This window comes from Cyprinodon variegatus, unplaced genomic scaffold, assembly GCF_000732505.1.
Source record: "Cyprinodon variegatus isolate N-32 unplaced genomic scaffold, C_variegatus-1.0 Scaffold844, whole genome shotgun sequence".
In the NCBI taxonomy this organism is placed as follows: domain Eukaryota; kingdom Metazoa; phylum Chordata; class Actinopteri; order Cyprinodontiformes; family Cyprinodontidae; genus Cyprinodon; species Cyprinodon variegatus.
The window spans coordinates 298,682-314,453 of NW_015151297.1; the positions used below are offsets into that span (position 1 = coordinate 298,682).

General features: G+C 39.5%; 1 protein-coding gene across 2 annotated transcripts in view; it reads right to left on the bottom strand.

Moving 5' to 3' along the window:
- med14 (mediator complex subunit 14) overlaps positions 1 to 15,696 on the bottom strand; it is a 19,814-nt gene extending 4,118 nt beyond the window's left edge. The window contains exons 1-23 of one of the 2 annotated variants that reach the window (XM_015397224.1): positions 15,265 to 15,696; positions 12,698 to 12,724; positions 12,401 to 12,506; positions 12,137 to 12,310; positions 11,887 to 12,016; positions 11,649 to 11,777; positions 11,456 to 11,563; positions 9,058 to 9,190; positions 8,812 to 8,962; positions 8,590 to 8,701; positions 7,655 to 7,780; positions 7,294 to 7,372; positions 4,512 to 4,671; positions 4,231 to 4,425; positions 3,812 to 3,946; positions 3,642 to 3,718; positions 3,399 to 3,559; positions 3,092 to 3,238; positions 2,382 to 2,626; positions 2,005 to 2,274; positions 1,669 to 1,918; positions 1,063 to 1,185; positions 686 to 862 (exon numbers count right to left, since the gene is read on the bottom strand). In XM_015397224.1, the coding sequence (XP_015252710.1) occupies positions 686 to 862; positions 1,063 to 1,185; positions 1,669 to 1,918; positions 2,005 to 2,274; positions 2,382 to 2,626; positions 3,092 to 3,238; positions 3,399 to 3,559; positions 3,642 to 3,718; positions 3,812 to 3,946; positions 4,231 to 4,425; positions 4,512 to 4,671; positions 7,294 to 7,372; positions 7,655 to 7,780; positions 8,590 to 8,701; positions 8,812 to 8,962; positions 9,058 to 9,190; positions 11,456 to 11,563; positions 11,649 to 11,777; positions 11,887 to 12,016; positions 12,137 to 12,310; positions 12,401 to 12,506; positions 12,698 to 12,724; positions 15,265 to 15,440 (3,391 nt within the window). In that variant the 5' untranslated portion in view covers positions 15,441 to 15,696. The remainder of the gene's footprint in view (positions 1 to 685; positions 863 to 1,062; positions 1,186 to 1,668; positions 1,919 to 2,004; positions 2,275 to 2,381; positions 2,627 to 3,091; positions 3,239 to 3,398; positions 3,560 to 3,641; positions 3,719 to 3,811; positions 3,947 to 4,230; positions 4,426 to 4,511; positions 4,672 to 7,293; positions 7,373 to 7,654; positions 7,781 to 8,589; positions 8,702 to 8,811; positions 8,963 to 9,057; positions 9,191 to 11,455; positions 11,564 to 11,648; positions 11,778 to 11,886; positions 12,017 to 12,136; positions 12,311 to 12,400; positions 12,507 to 12,697; positions 12,725 to 15,264) is intronic. The other variant, XM_015397225.1, reaches the window with a different exon arrangement.
- Between the last annotated feature and the right edge of the window lie 76 nt (positions 15,697 to 15,772).

Here is a 15,772-nt window from a genome sequence, read left to right on the forward strand (position 1 = left end):
TTTTATGTGCGCTTTTATGGAACTTTGTTTCATGAAAGCCAAAGACCTCCATTATTTGAATGTCAGCAGACAGCAAGAAGCCTCCCAGATCTCCAGATGCATTTGAGATATCAAAAAAGTACTTCAGAGTGTTGTTCAGCATGGGGGTGAGTAGAAAATGAAGGCTAATCATGTTTTGGGTGTACTATTCCTTTAAGGTTTTATTTTGACTCACTACACCTAGTTGCCACCAGAATGAACCTACATCGACCCCCTGGAGGGTGGAAGCTGTGACTGAGGGGAGAGGAGCCCTGTGACATTTCCGATTTCAAACTGATTTAGAAGCACCTACATAAAGGCATCTACCAGGAAATGTTTTTTTTTTTTTACATTCAAAGCTGTTTTGTATCTGAGCTATTTATGAATAAAGAAGAGGTTAATTAATGTGTCACCAGGAAATGAGTTTGTCAAACTGACAATGAAGGAATCTGAACCCGAGCCAGAAGAAAACTAAACCTTTTAAAGAAAAATTGAAATTACCTAAAAATTACTTTTTCCTGCTGTGAGACTTTTAGACTGTTATAACCAACAAATATTGCATTTATACAAAATTTTGATCAAAGCTAAGACTGATATTTCAACGATGATGCGTTTAAGAGACATTATGCAGCTCTTAAGTGAGTGTTAGCAGGAGCGTGGTACTTACTACTCCCAGCACGTGGAGAATTGGGGTCAGGAATAGGTGAGTGCAGGGAAGGATTACCAGGAGACATGCCAGGGATTCTGGCCCCAGGAGAAGGTCCTGAAACCTGCGGTGAGCCGGGCCACTGGCCCCTATGGCTGGGAGACACCATGGTGTAAGGAGAGCTGGGGTCCAGAGGACCTAGGTAGAAGGGAGACAATCATGAAACTTTACAATTAGTCATAATAAAAAAAATCAAAAGAAAGACACCACTGTGTGCCCTGGCCTCATAACCGTCTCTTAAATGTTTACAGTCTACAGAAAGCCCAACTCATGTTCAGTTCAGCCCATTCAAGCCTTTAGCTAGCAGAGAGGATTTTACGGCCCTCCCTGCTGCTTACCGTGGGGACTGGCAAAGCTGGTCTGGCCCATGGCTATGCCCAGAGACGATGGAGACGGGGTGGGGCCAAAAGGAGAGGGTGCCCTCAGAGCTCCACTAGGGGAGCCAGAGGCATGGATGTTCCCTGCATACACACACATACATACATCGAATGGCTCATAAGACTCCATGGATGAAAACTGCTGCCCTCACACACGCTCGCAATCTCTCATCGGCATCCGAGCTGAAGCTGGACAGAAAAGCTGCAGCCTGTGTTTGGTGGGCTGAGATGGAGATCAATGGGAGGGGGGGGGGCATAAATGAACACATGCTTTGCTTCTTCTCAGCTGTGATGTGAGCATATGTTGCATGAGAGACAAATAATCCCATGTTCCTACAAAACTAAAAAGGGCACACACATGGTTGCATAAGCTTTTTCTCTGCTTCTGTGACAAACAGTTTGGCCTGGACACAAATATGTCGGCGGGCATGAAGGTTGACGACAAAAAATTCTTTAAAATAAACAAAAAGAACTGAGAAATGCCAGGTGCCTTGATGAGATGATAAAAAAAATGTTAAAAAAAGCTCCACACTCTCAAATATAGGAGAGAACCCTGAGGCCCCTTACCTGGGGACTGGGTGGGCATCATGGAAGGCGATGGAGTTACATTGGCAAGATAATTTGGTGGTGGCGACGTAAGCGGTGGGTATACACCCCCACCGCCTCCTCTCATAGGCTGGGCCTGCTGATGAGACTGGAGCTGGGTCATCAGACTGTCCATCACATCTACACCTACAGGGGAGGGAGGGTTGTCATCCTCGTTGACTGAACGCCTGCGGGCATCTTGATTGCTGTCTACAAACATGTTAAGGAATGTCTAAAGGGAGAGAGGACAAAGAAAAGTAAAGCAATAAAGCCAAACAGGGAAAAAGAACGATTCTCTCTTTTCTTCCTCCTGCTTACCTTCAGTCCTGGAGCGGGGTAAAATCCTTCCACAATCTTAGTGTTGTCAAACAGGCTGTAGGCTCCGTCTCGGATGGCCACCACTCCTCGGCTGCGGCAGTAAATGTCGATGCAGTACATGTTACGGAACGCCAGGCGGATATGTGTGGGCGACTGGGGCAGAATGGAGAAACACTGGTAGGCAGTGTTGGTGCGCTGGGTGAGCCCCAGCATGGGCACTGTCGGTAGCTTGTTGATTGCATTGAGAGGAGCTTGGGTGTCGTAGAGCACCTGGACAAACACAAAGAAACGATTTAAAAAAATGTTTTTTTGTTTTAATATTCACAACGAATGTCATGTGTAACAAACAAAGTCGTCTTAAAGGTTTGACTGTGTACCTGCAGCAGCTGCATCACATTTGGGTTCTTGTTGAACATCTCCTGCAGCTGATGGAGGATGATGTTATGGCAGTTGGAGCAGCCCGAGTTGGGCCCCACAGTGCCCAGGGCCAGGTGGAAGCGCTGCGTGTTGGAGTTCCACTGGATGGTGACGGAGCTTCCTTTGGTGGAGCCGTAGCACAGCACCAGCTTACGGTAGTTATACAGCCGCACCTCAGAGAACTGGCTAAGGTAAGGTGGCATTTCTGAAAGGAAAAAATCCCAGCGTTTGAAATATGTTTACCAGGACACTAACATTTAATCTAAAATATAACATTAAAGAAACCCTAAAGGAGCCTGAAAGATGCAGGGTTCAGACATTTTCATGTCAGAATCTCCTTCCTTTCCAAGCTTTAATTTAAAACACAGATCTTTAAAATACTGAACCTATAAAAATGATGCTGTTAGAAAATGTATTAACAGAGAGACAAAACTCAAATAGAGGAAGTTAAGGACAAATGGATAGATGGCAGATGGATGTAGAGACGGACAATCAAAGGGACTGACAGATAAGCAGCAAGGTGGTCAGAATGATGAATAAAGAAATGGATAGAAAACAAACGGTGGATTCTTTTAAAGGCTAGAAAACAGACAAACATCTGAAAATCATTTCAAAGTCTTCATGTGAGGCACTGTTTTTACCAAAAGTGACGGCGAAGGCAAACACCTACCTGGCAGTGCACGAGAAAAGTTCAGAACACATTGATAGAGCTGGCTGATGGCTTTCCAGTCGTTTAGGAACATCTCCACAACCTTCCTCCCACCCACCGGCTCGGACAGAGGGTTTTCATAGGTCAAATACACATGCCGTGTGGGGGCTAACAGAACAGAGAAGGCAGAGGAACATTATTCTATATAAATAGAATAAAGAAACAAACTATTTTACACTATTGGTTACAATTTTCTGAATAACGAAATGCTACAGTAATAGCAGTTTTTTAGGTAATTAAATATTGTTTCTGGTAAAAGCGAAAGCACCTTGTTCCTTGCTGTTTGTGCTGCTGAGAGGACAGTTGGCCAGCACCAACTCAGCCACCCAGGTTCGGTTATTCCTGCCCTGCAAGCGAATGGTACTGTCCAGGAGAGAGCGCTCCAAAGCTCTCCTGGTCTCCTCCCCAACGTCTCTACAACGGGGGATCCTAGAAAAAAAGAGCCAAAATAGTTTAGCCTCCTACAGCTTAAAAAACATGACACACACGAAAGCGTGCAGGTTTGTATTACTTTAGCAGTCGTATTGCATGACTACTTCCATCTCCTTCCACCTGGACTCCCTCGTTCGGAATGCCCATGTTAGAAAGCTACTCGGAAAAACAAAGAAGAACATGGAAGATCAGATGGAAACCACCAGCCTTCAATCCAGCAACACAGAATGTTACATAACCCGGACTGACCTCCGTTCTGAGACCAATAAAAGGCATGTTGGTATCGCATATGGCTACGAGATGAGCCAGCTCTTTGTTGAAAGCACACATTTCTCCAGACCTTTTGGGTTTCTTAGGCTCAGAGTCCCCTTGATCTCCCACAATCTAAAGGGCAGAAAAATGATTAGGGTGATATTGTGGTCAGATACTTTTCTTCTTCCTGATATTTCCCCCAACAATATCACACTTCTACCAAAATATTCGACTTGGCTTCTATTGTAATGGACCAACAAAAAAAGAGTGAAATGCAAATAGAGTTTAAAACAGATTAAGATAAAATCAGATTGTTTTGGATGCATTTGTATCTGTTCATCCATCATCTAATTATCAACCACGCAGATTTAGAGGAAGTTTTAATCTCTATCAGTCACTACTTATTGTACAGGTACCTTTCTTTTTGATCCGGGTCGAGTCTCTCTCCCTGTTGTTGGGTCCTGGACAAGGTGCTCCAGGTTGGGTTTAAAAAGCTGAAAGAGTTGTGCACTCATAGGCCCATCCTCTCCCTCTAACTGACAAACTGATAGGAAGTAGTATTTGTACTGTAATGATGTGGGACTACTAGGCACTTCAAGCATTTCCACCACCTGTGCAGGAGGAAAAAAAAACCAAAAAGATTTTAAAGAAAGCATAAAAATAAAACCATATATCATAAGGTAACAAGTAAGCTCACAATGTAGTACTGTGGGAGACGAGTGAGCTTGATGAAGAGTTTGTGCTTCGATAAGTTGCCGACTGGGTGAGAGGATGAATTGGAGAGATGAAGGATGTCTGAGCAAACGGTGGGGAGGTGTTTCACTGACTGTCGACATCGCTGCTCCCCCAACCAGAACCTAGCCAGAAAGAGTAGGAAGTAGATCTTTTCATTACGCTCATTGTGTCCAACAATAACAACTCATCGATAGGGGTCGAAGTTAACATCGTTTTTAAATAGCAATGGTTTTCTGACCTAAATGAATGAAATGAGCAAATGGGTCTACACCCACATTCCATGTAAGTAAATAGCATATAGTTAAATGTTTTGACATAACCACAAGGGGGCAGAAGTGTACAAGTCGTTTATCTTAACTTATCTTCTGATGAACATGTTTGCAGTAGGAGGGTTTGTGGAAAGAAGTTTAATCAAACATACAGACATTTTTATCTTCTAAAAAGGAAAATATAGAAACTATAATAACATCTAAGATTAAATATTCTTAGAGGTGCATTAGCCTTGAAAGCTTAAGAAAGCCCAACCACCCTGCATGGACAAGAAACACACTTTAGTGGCGATGCCATTGCTGAGATCAACTCGATATAAGCTATTTTTGGTGTCATTCACAAATGTAAAATGAGGAAAAGAAAATAGATATTTTTTTTTTTTAACTACAAATTGGTAACTCTACTATCAGGGACTAACTCCAGGAAGCAAGAAAGCCGGGGAGCGCGAGACTGGAAGCAAAGAAGAGGAAGACCAAACAAAATACAAAAAAGTTAGATAATTTTATTTTCTATTGCTTTTAAACTCTGTTTGCAGAGGAGTAATCATGGTTTGGAAATGTTAGCACCCTTAAGAAGATCTCAAAATTAGGTGTCTACATTGAGAAAATACACAAAATCTGTAGCGGGATTATAATTTAACATCAATCTCAGCGTGATTTACTTCAGTATGACATCGACATTTCAACATACATTACAGTATTTAGGTTTTCTGTACTTTTGTGCATTTGGATCTTTTTAAAGCAAATATTTGTAACATGTTTTAAGACAGGAGTTCTATAAATTTAGAAAAAAAAAACAATTGTCACAGAGTATGTGGGTATTCTTGAGAGTCCATTTGAGGCTTTTATGTATTTCATATAGATATCAAAACTATATTTAAATCAATTAGGGTATAAGTTTTGGCCATATCCTATCCAAACAGACACTATTGTTTAAGTCGTTGTTTTTCTCCTCCAGGCAAACTGCCCTGCATGTTTTAGATGTTTCCCTGATTTAACACATCTGACTCAGACAATTGTAGTTCAGTAAAGCCTGTTCATTTTTAACTGATGGCAGACTAACAGGCTATACTGAACTGCCATCATCTGAATCAGGTGTGTTAAAGCAGAGAAACATCTAAAACATGCACGGCACTGTACTGCAGGGTTTAAGTCATGCTAGCATCAAAAACTGTTTTTTTTGTTTTGTTGAAAAATAAATACAAAAGATGTCAGTAACCTCGCCGCACAAAACAACTACAAATAGACAGACCGCTTTACGGCTTACGTCACTTGCCCCTTTCCCCATTTGTTAAAAAGATGGAGGTCGATGCGACTAAGTGTCCCTAAGAGACTGTATATTAGTGGAAATTATGCAGGGTTGACATTCAAGCATTGTGGCACCTTGTGGTTGGGATCTGTGTGTGCTTATTTTGAAATTATCAAAAATAACATCTATTTCAAGGTTCTAAATTCATAACCACATCACTCGCTGACAAGTCAGGGGAGGTGGAGTAGGGGCAGCAGCAGAGCAGGAATACGGCACCAAATTTTTAACATCGTCACATGACATCGTTTCGCCACAGTTCGAGTCATTAGATAATCGTCTTTCTAACAGCACTGGAAACGACCGGTTGATCTTTTTTTTTTTCAGACAATGCGCTGCTCCTCATGGGAAATACGGTCTCCCTTCAGGCAAAAAAATTACAGCTTTTGTCCACTGAGGGGAACCAAAATCAACCAAAACTGAAAGCACTTTAGATCTGCTTTGAGGCAGCTTCTTGGTTTCCTGTCTTTTACTGGATGAACCGATTAATCCAGGTGTGTTCTTCCATTGTTGTCATGGTTACTGAGGTTAGGGGCACCTGGATTAATTGGTTCATCCAGTAAAGAATGTTCAGGAAGTAGTGGAGTTGTGGATAGGGCCGATTGTGCTGAGGTCACCAGCTGTTTTGGTGATTTATTTAGCTCTCCTGTAGAGGGCGATATGGAGCAGCCAAAAATCTTTTATCCCAAATGCAACAGTGTTAATCCTGGGCCATTTCTTCAAAATAGAAATGTATCTGTTTATTTATTACCTTATTGTGCTTTTAATTCTTTTGTTGTTGTTTTTCTAACCACCATGTGAAGCCAAAGGCAAATTCCTACATTTGTGAACAATTAACATTAAATATTCCAAAGGCAATACGATTTTTTAAAATATACATATACAATTATTGGCAAAAAGAAAAGAAAAAAAATCCCAAACCTTTTTTTTTATTTTGTTTTTTAATGGCATTATTTTTTTCATAAGAAGCATAATTGTGCTCTTTGGTGATGGATTCACTGACAAACAGCCTCACTTTCATCTTTTTATTTATTTAAAAGAATAGTATGTCCCATTAATTGATATTACCTGTAATTTATCACTTTAAACACCAGTAAAAATAATTTCTCGCAATCAATTCACTGTTATTCCTTTAGCAGCTAGAAATAGTCTTAATATATTTAACTTACTTGAGCTGCTGAAGCCAAGAAAGTATGCGTTTCATATCATCATTGATGTTCTTTTCAATATCATCCAGCATGGACTGATCTATGAAAAAACAAACGAACCATGTTTTAAGGATCAGAAAGGTGAGAAAAAACAATCAATCACCATCATAACAAGATGCATGTATTAGCAATGCCTTAAACACAAGCAGACAAAAATTAGCACCTCCATGTTTAACTGAAAACGACCACAAATTACAAGTAACCAAATTAAAATACAAGAATAAATAATTTACGGGCTGTTTGTTATAAAAAAAAATAGAAATGACACACGAGTGGCATAAGAACCAAGTTTAGATTAGAGTTACCGTTTGCTACTGCTTACCTAATCCATAAAGCATGGGTTGAAACATGCCAGAATGAAGATCGACAAAAATGTGCAGGCACTCTGAGCGACCACAAGGCTCAAGGATGGGAATAACCAATGTGGGCAAAGCAGTTTCAATGAATGCTGGAGAAACATATACAGGAGAATAAAACTATTATTTGACTCTAAATATGATTGTTAAACATTCACCAGACAAATCAACCAGACTGACACCCGAAAAATTGGTGATTATAAACCAAAATCAAAAGTAATAAACTACAGTTCCCTTCATACGTTTGGGATTTCTTGTAAAGTGATTTCATTTATTTGGCCACCAAAACCAATCAGGTCTAGAAATCACCAAAACTGAATGAGCCTAAAGCTCAACTTATTCCTCATAGTCCACTCTCATAGTTGCCTCTTCCTGAGGCGAGCCAACCAATCTGAATAATTCCAAGAGGAAATAAAAAATTATAAAACAATCAGATGGACAGAAAAGGCCACAGACGAATATCAAAGAAAGAAGGTAAATGAGAGTGGCCCAGTTTACTTCTGGACTTAAAACCACTTTCCATGCTGTGGCATTCATCCTTCAAGCTAAACATCCATTTTGACTAGTTTAAAACAATTCTGCAAATGGAGGTAGGACACAGTGATTAATACGCCTCAGCAGCATAATGATCTAAGAGCATGTGGCCAGAGAGGGCAGTGAGCAATCTCTGTGCCCGCCTCAAGACTATTTTCTCTAGATATCATGAAAAAATTAGCAAGCAAAAAAATAAAAACGTTCCCCTTACTGAAGTATTCAAATGGAGGGATTTTCCACAGTTTAAAAATGATCCTACATCAGTGTGTTTGACAATCATCTATTGAGGGCGCTGGTTTATAAGCTTAGCAACAGATTTCTAACAGATTTCTTTAATGATTCTGCCAACTGAAGGTAAAAGACATACAGCTGTCACTGGGATTGCTGGTCTTTAAAATGGCCTTGAGTTCCTGCAGCTTCTGATGGGCGCGGGCGTGCACGCTGTCAATCAACAGTTTCTCCACTGATAGATGGTCAATCTAGACAAAAAGAAAACATATAATTACTATATAAGCATTTATTTTGTTATTTTGGAAATCTTAATGGCTTAAATTTTTCATTACTTTCGGAACACAACCCATTTCTTTACCTTCATTGCTCGCTCCATTAACTTGGAGTCACAGGAAGGAAGCGCAGGTTCATGACATATTTGCAATGGCTTAGATCCATCTGATTCATCGATCTTGATTGTTACTTTATGCACGGACGCTGTGCCCGTTTTTCGACCCAAAACCTGTTGGCTGAAAGGAAACCAAAAAAGCATTTGGTAAATTTTTAATGTTTCTCTATTTATAGCCCCTTTTTTTTTCCTTTTTAAAAAGCTTAGAAGTCTCACTTCCAGACAGAAAGCGTGAGGTATTTTGCTGGAACATATTTCTCCTCCTGCACCAAGTCTCCCCATCGCTCTCTGATCAGCATGAGTGTCTGAGAATGGAGCACTTCGAGCTGCAGTGACAAACAAAAGGAATCTGGGCAGGGTGCAGTTAAAGAAAGTGTGCTGGGAGGAAATTTACAGATCAAGGTAGATGGTTGAGTATCTTACTTTTCCTGTCATCAACATTCAAAACACACAAACTTGCACATCCTTCAAGATGTAGATTATTAGTTAAAGGGCTGTCTGTGCCTCACACAGACTGCTCTTTGACATGCTAGTGGGTGAAAGGGAGTGCAGAGATGTACTGATTAGCATTGTGATTAGCGCAGACTTGCTTGATTAAGACTTTGATTATAGCAAAGTGACTACTTTCTCTTTCAACATGAAAGCTACATCTCACCAGAAACACATTTGAAGACTGTGGCAAAATTGTTTTGGTCTGATGTTATTTTTTAACTAAATACATGATATTCTGCAATTGGCAGGAACATTTAATCTAGCTATTTTTCATAAACATGTCAGCAGGTGTAGAAGGGTACACACACACACACACACACACACACATATAAAAAAAAAACACCTCCAATGACCAATGCTTGCAGGAACAGTGCTGCTCTTTCTTTGGGAGAAACAAAAAGCTGTTTTGTTATTTAGGCATTAATGAAAGGGAGCTAAGCAGGATGCATTACTGCAGCTGTGACTCTCATTGGAATTCTGCACCTGTCTTGTTGATCAGTCAATACTCTATATGCTTTAACACACACACACACCCTGCTGCAGAGGGTCAGAGCAGAGCTGGACAAAACCAGAATAGTTGAAGGAAAGGTATACATGTCTTTAAATTTCATCTCTGTTGCTAATGTTTTGTAGCCATTTTTTTTATAGTATAAATGGAAAGAGTCACACAAAATGTATGGGATATTTCTACACTGGTTTGTCTTTGAATTTGGAATGTGTAAAAAAAGACAAGAAAAAACAAGTCCGATTGTTGGATGAATGCAACTTGTAAAACTGCAAGAAACAGATTCTAGAAATACCAGTATTTTCCCAAAACGTTTTCCGTTTTGTTCTGTACATTTATCCAGACCGGGAAACAGCTAAAAAAGCCTTGTGTGAGATATTGGCCAACTACCCCAATAATGCACAGTAGACTCTTGATTCTTAATGTTATTTTCTGCAGAGCTCCCTAGACTGACATTTTTTCAGGAATCCCACATGGGATTCCCGTGGGATGGGAGTCAGTATTAGTAACGATCACTAGATTGGGCCGGTACAGGATTAAACATTAACAGGAGCAGACGGGAGCAGGAGCAAACCAATAGTAACTAAAAAAAACTAGAATCGATGCCAAAAAATAAAATAGAAAGAAAAACAATCCAGTACTGGCGCCGCCATTTTGTAGTTTTTTTCCTTGAAGCCTACGCTATAATGGGAGTCAAAAAAAATACACGACCCAAAAACCAACAGTGCTTCCGCTCTGAGTTTTTCACCCGCGCTCAAAAGAAATTCAGATTCAATGTATTGGCAGAAATCTTATTGAAGACAACAAGAATGGGAGTGGTGTGGGAGCAGCAGTCATTCTGAATGGGAGCAGGATGGGAGTGGGAGTAATTTCACCAGGAGTGGGACGAGACAGGATTTAGATTTCTACTCTGGCCCGGGATCGGGAAACAAATTTTTTCTGTGGGAGTGGGACGGGATAGGAGTGAAAATCCATTCCCGTGTCTCTACTCCTTATAAGTAATTTCTCCCGATTATTCGGGGAAGGAAAAGACTAAGCTTGTGGGTGATCTAGGTCATAGTATCTGACAACCCTAGTGACAAGATACTGTGGCATATATCCCCCGCAAGCTTACTGTTCTGTAGACTCACAGAAACATCTCTGCTGCTAACAAATTAAACAAACTGTAAGAGAAGTTACTATTTTGAATAAGTTTCCTCTTTTAAATTGCATGAATCTGAAGTTCAATTTTAGCGGCTGTGGGCACTTTTCTTCATGGCAGCAGCCAATTAACCCTTTAGATGGTGGCAGTCAGTGATTGACACTTTTTAGTTTGATCTGCAGTACCGCAAACTAAATATTACTATTTAGACTTATGGTACTCATATTCATGATTAAAACTGCCTTTTTCCCCATTATCCTTAAAAAAAAAAAAAAATCAATAACTTAATGCAAAGAAACAACATTGTAAGAATATTCCTTTGTCAGGTTTAATATACAAGGCAAGAAATAAGAGTTACCCTTTGGGCCAAATAATCTGGTTTAAAAACAAAAAGAAAAAAAAATCTTTTATTTATTTTTCACAACCTAATGTTGGCAAGTATGGTGTAGTCAAGTAAACAAATCTTAAAAGGATACGCAGACAGTTGTACATGTCCTGTAGGGGTTTTTCATCAGCACAAAGACGTGCCTGGACCAACTCGTGGATAAAGTTCACCTGCAAGCTGTGGACCAAAGCTCGTCCATCTGCAAGGAAGCATGGAGAGTTAAAAACATTAGACTTGCCCACGTAATTAATATGGACATAAAATTATATAATTAGCTGCATCACCTCCAGTTTCTTTGTCCTCCACTAGAATTTCCAGCTTCAGGAGCCGCCAGGGAATATCAGGATCGTCTCCCATGACCGTTAGAGTGGCTTCAAACTCACCCTCCACCCGAAACTTAACACGCCCATTAGCTAAAGAATACACAAAGGAACAGAGTAAGTATAAAATCTATATAATGCAAAGGAATAGAAGTTCAAGAGCAGACAGTTAAAATGCCTTATGTATATTTCAACTGCTTACCAACTGTGAGATTTGCCAGCTGCGGTGGTAAGTCAGTGGTGACAAGGCGGTGTCGTAAAATCTGATTAAGCTGGTTTAAAGTGGTCTGCTTTTCTGTTTTAGTAATGGGGTCTGGAGGAATAATTTTATCCTAAATAGGGAGAGAAAGATATATGATAAGAAAGACAAACAAACCAGAATATCAAATTCTGCATCATTGGTTTATCCAGGATAATTTCTAACTGTCAAAAAATGAACTATTAAGACTAACGCGTATGCATGTGGGCAAGCGTGGGTATGACCCTGTCGTCAGGACGTCGATGGCAAAAGGGATGGCAAAGCTGGGTAAGCGGGCGTGTACGAGGGCATCCCGCGCTAGCAGAGCCAGTCTATCAGCCGTATCCACAAACAGGATGGCCTGCTGATCCAGGAAGCTAGAAATCATCTGTTTCAACACAAACCATTTGAAAGAGCGGAGGTCAGGATAATAAGCAACGTGACATGAAGTGGTGGGATTTCATTAAACACAACTTACCGCACACTTCTCAACTTTCCCTGCATTGCTTGCCCACTTCACCAGAGCAAGAAGACGTACAAAAAGCTGCCTGGTGCGACTTGCAAACTGGACAATCTCAATTTTCCTTTAAGGCAAGGCAAGGTTATTTGTATAGCACAATTCACTACAAAGACAATTCAAAGATCTCTACAATAATTAAACAAGAAATGAAAGAAAAGCAGTTTAAAAACAAACATCGAGTAAAAAAAAACACAAAAACAAAGTTGTTTTTTTTATATCTAATAAACAAGAGGAAACATTTAGAAACAAACATACCGCTCCATGTCCGTCTTTCGGGGGAGCCTGCAAAACAAAATAGTTTTCAGATTAATGTAAATGACAGCATTAACACCTCTTACAAGGTTTTAAAGCCGTCTGATCTTCATGGCAAATAAATGGTAAATGCCTGCCCTCGTATAGCGCCTTATCAAGTCACAGGACTCCAAAGCTCAAAACACTGCATTAAGTCATTCATACATTGATGGTGGCAAGCTACCCTGTAGCCGCAGCTGCCCTGGGGCATGCTGACAGCAGCTAGGCTAGAATGGAGGTGAGGTGACTTCCCTTTATTTTTTTTTTATAATTTATTCTGATCACCACCCAAGCACTTATGGATACTGCTGTGGATAGCAAACCAACGGCAGGGGCAATAATCAACACCTTTGAAATTTGTGGATTTACACTGTACCTGTACCACCGTAATCAATAAAAAGAATTTCCACAACAACTCTTGGTACTAAAAAGCAGTCAAACCACCTCTGACCTTCTGATTGTCAGGCATTTGTAAATTGATCTAACTTTTAGGGTTGTAGCAATTGGAGAACTCTGAGCTTGGCTATGGTTTTTCAAAGAAAATTAGCACGTGATGCAAATCCATTAGTTTTATTTCTGCAGGAATTTCCATTAAATATCCCACCTAGGCAATAGGGCTGAGTGATATGGCCTTAAAATCTCATAACGATATTTTGTCACAATATCGTGATGACGAGAATATTGAAGTTGTTCCTAGATAACTGTATAGTTGTGAAGTCATGCCACAGTAGTCAGAGCCCCGCAATTAGACTCTAATCTTGAAAAAGTATACAAATTTAAAATAGGCCTTTTTAATCACAAATAATCCCAGTAACAACATTTAAGAATATTGTTCGAAATTGCCAATGCCCCAATGAAAAAAAAAAAAATATATATAAATATATATATTAAAAATAAAATGAACAATTCATCAATTCTTTTGAGATCTCATCACGAATACTAATTAGTGATGATAAGACAATAAATCAAAATTGTAATGACCAGATAAGATAAAATAAATGCCCGCCCCTTCTAGGCAAGGGTCAGTATGAAATGTTCACACTGTTTACAACAACATGCCTACATGTTTACTTTGTAATGAGAAGTTGTCAAATAATAAGATTAATTTGGAAAGGTATTTCCAGGAAAGGCATGCTAAATATGCAGCCAACTACCAATTACGGAGTGAGAGAAAAAGTGTGATTGCAAAACTTCTTAATAAATTAGAGTAGCTAAAGATATTAGAAGTGGATTGCATCTCCAAACTCCACTACTGTTGTTGTTAGTTTTGTTGCAAGAATGGAAAACCGTTCAAAGATAGAACAGGTAGTGCTCTTATGAAGGTATGTGAACCCCCCTCAAAAAATAAAAATACCAAGAATTTGATTTATTAATTGAGTTTCTATGCATTTATTCCCTAAAGCATCAAGCATCATGTGAAGGTATATTTTGGCATCAGTTTGACAAATAAGGGAATATTTTAGCACAGCAGCATCAAATTGGCCGATATGTCAAAGTGAACTCAGGTTGCTCTTTGGTGCTGCTGATCGGCTTTTGGTCAGAGCTCGAAGCTTTGTGGTATAATGACTTAATTCTCTTCATTTTTCAACATTTTTCTCATAATATTATGACTTTATTCTAGAAATATTACGAGTTTATTCTAATAATGTTACGATTTTATTCTAGTAATGTTATGACTTTATTCACATAATATCACAAATTTATTTTTGCTGTATTATAACTTTATTATCCTACTATTACAACTTTATTCTCGAAAAAAAAAAAATCTTGAGCCTGGCCCTAATATTCTGTCATAATAGTTACTATACTATTTTCAGTTTTTTTTCTCCTTTCTTATAAGTCAAGGAAAAGCAGAAGCCTTCTTTAAGCCAGCTGACCAGCAGTGCCAAAACAACAGGTAGGGTTAGCCCTGCATCAGTACATGCCATTCCCTTTCTCAAGCATTAATTAAAAGAACTTAAAAGCTAATAATTGTGAGGAATATTTTTTCTTTATGACTTTAAAATCCGTTTCAAACTTTAGCATAACATGACCCAGTGACCCTCACAGTTGCAAACATTTTGTTGTTGTCATACAGAATATTTGCTTATTTAAAATCAACACTTGCAAACAGAATAATGATAGAATATAAAAGCGGATCAACTCTAATTAAATGCTTTATGGGTGGGAGTAATGTGAAGGTAGGAGCTTGTATGGAGCAGACGGGATTTATTTAGATTAAGTACAAGAATTACGGGTAATCAGCACAACAAATAAAAACACAAAATGACATGTTTATCAAAATGTGTCACTCCATATGTACTATTATTTAACAGAAAAGTTTGGCTATAGCTTTAACAGTGATGTAAATCGTGGTAAATATCTGGCCATTTATCTTAAAGCTGTTATGGTCTGTTATTAACACCAATTTCTACTTAACAACCCCTCATTATCCATAATACGCAGGGAATTTCTAGCTTTAAAGTTCTCTCAAGTTTACAAACGTTAGCCGGTTAGCCCGCCTCCGGCCTGCTAAGCTAACTGTTACTTACAGCTCCGCCAGTAGGGTAATTTCATGGTAAGTCCTCTGGAGAAGAAATTCAATAAGCAGGCTTAATTTGACGCCCTGTGTTGCTGGGGTTCCGGGAGCAGGTGGTTGTGGACCCGAGACAACTGGACCCCCGAGTGGGACGAGTTGCCCATCTGACCCGATCTGCACCGGAGCCATTTTAAAAAAATGAAGGTAAAGGCTAGTTAGCTTCTCCGCTGCGCACAGAGCCACACAACGGGAAACCCTCGGCTAATAGTGGCCTGCTCCTCCTCAAATTACACTTTTCGCGTTTTCTCATAACATATCTTCTATTAGAAGCCCAACGCGGTAAGGAATTAGTTATTTCTCCTAAGAACCAAAAGTCAACTAATGCTTAATTTAGTAAATCGTTACGGGGAAGAATTCAATGCTGCTAGGCCGCCATCTTTGCTATCGAAGATAATTAGCATATGAGCGGCCGGTGAAACAGAAAACCCGGACAGGAAGAAAGAGCGCGAGTCAAAAAAATT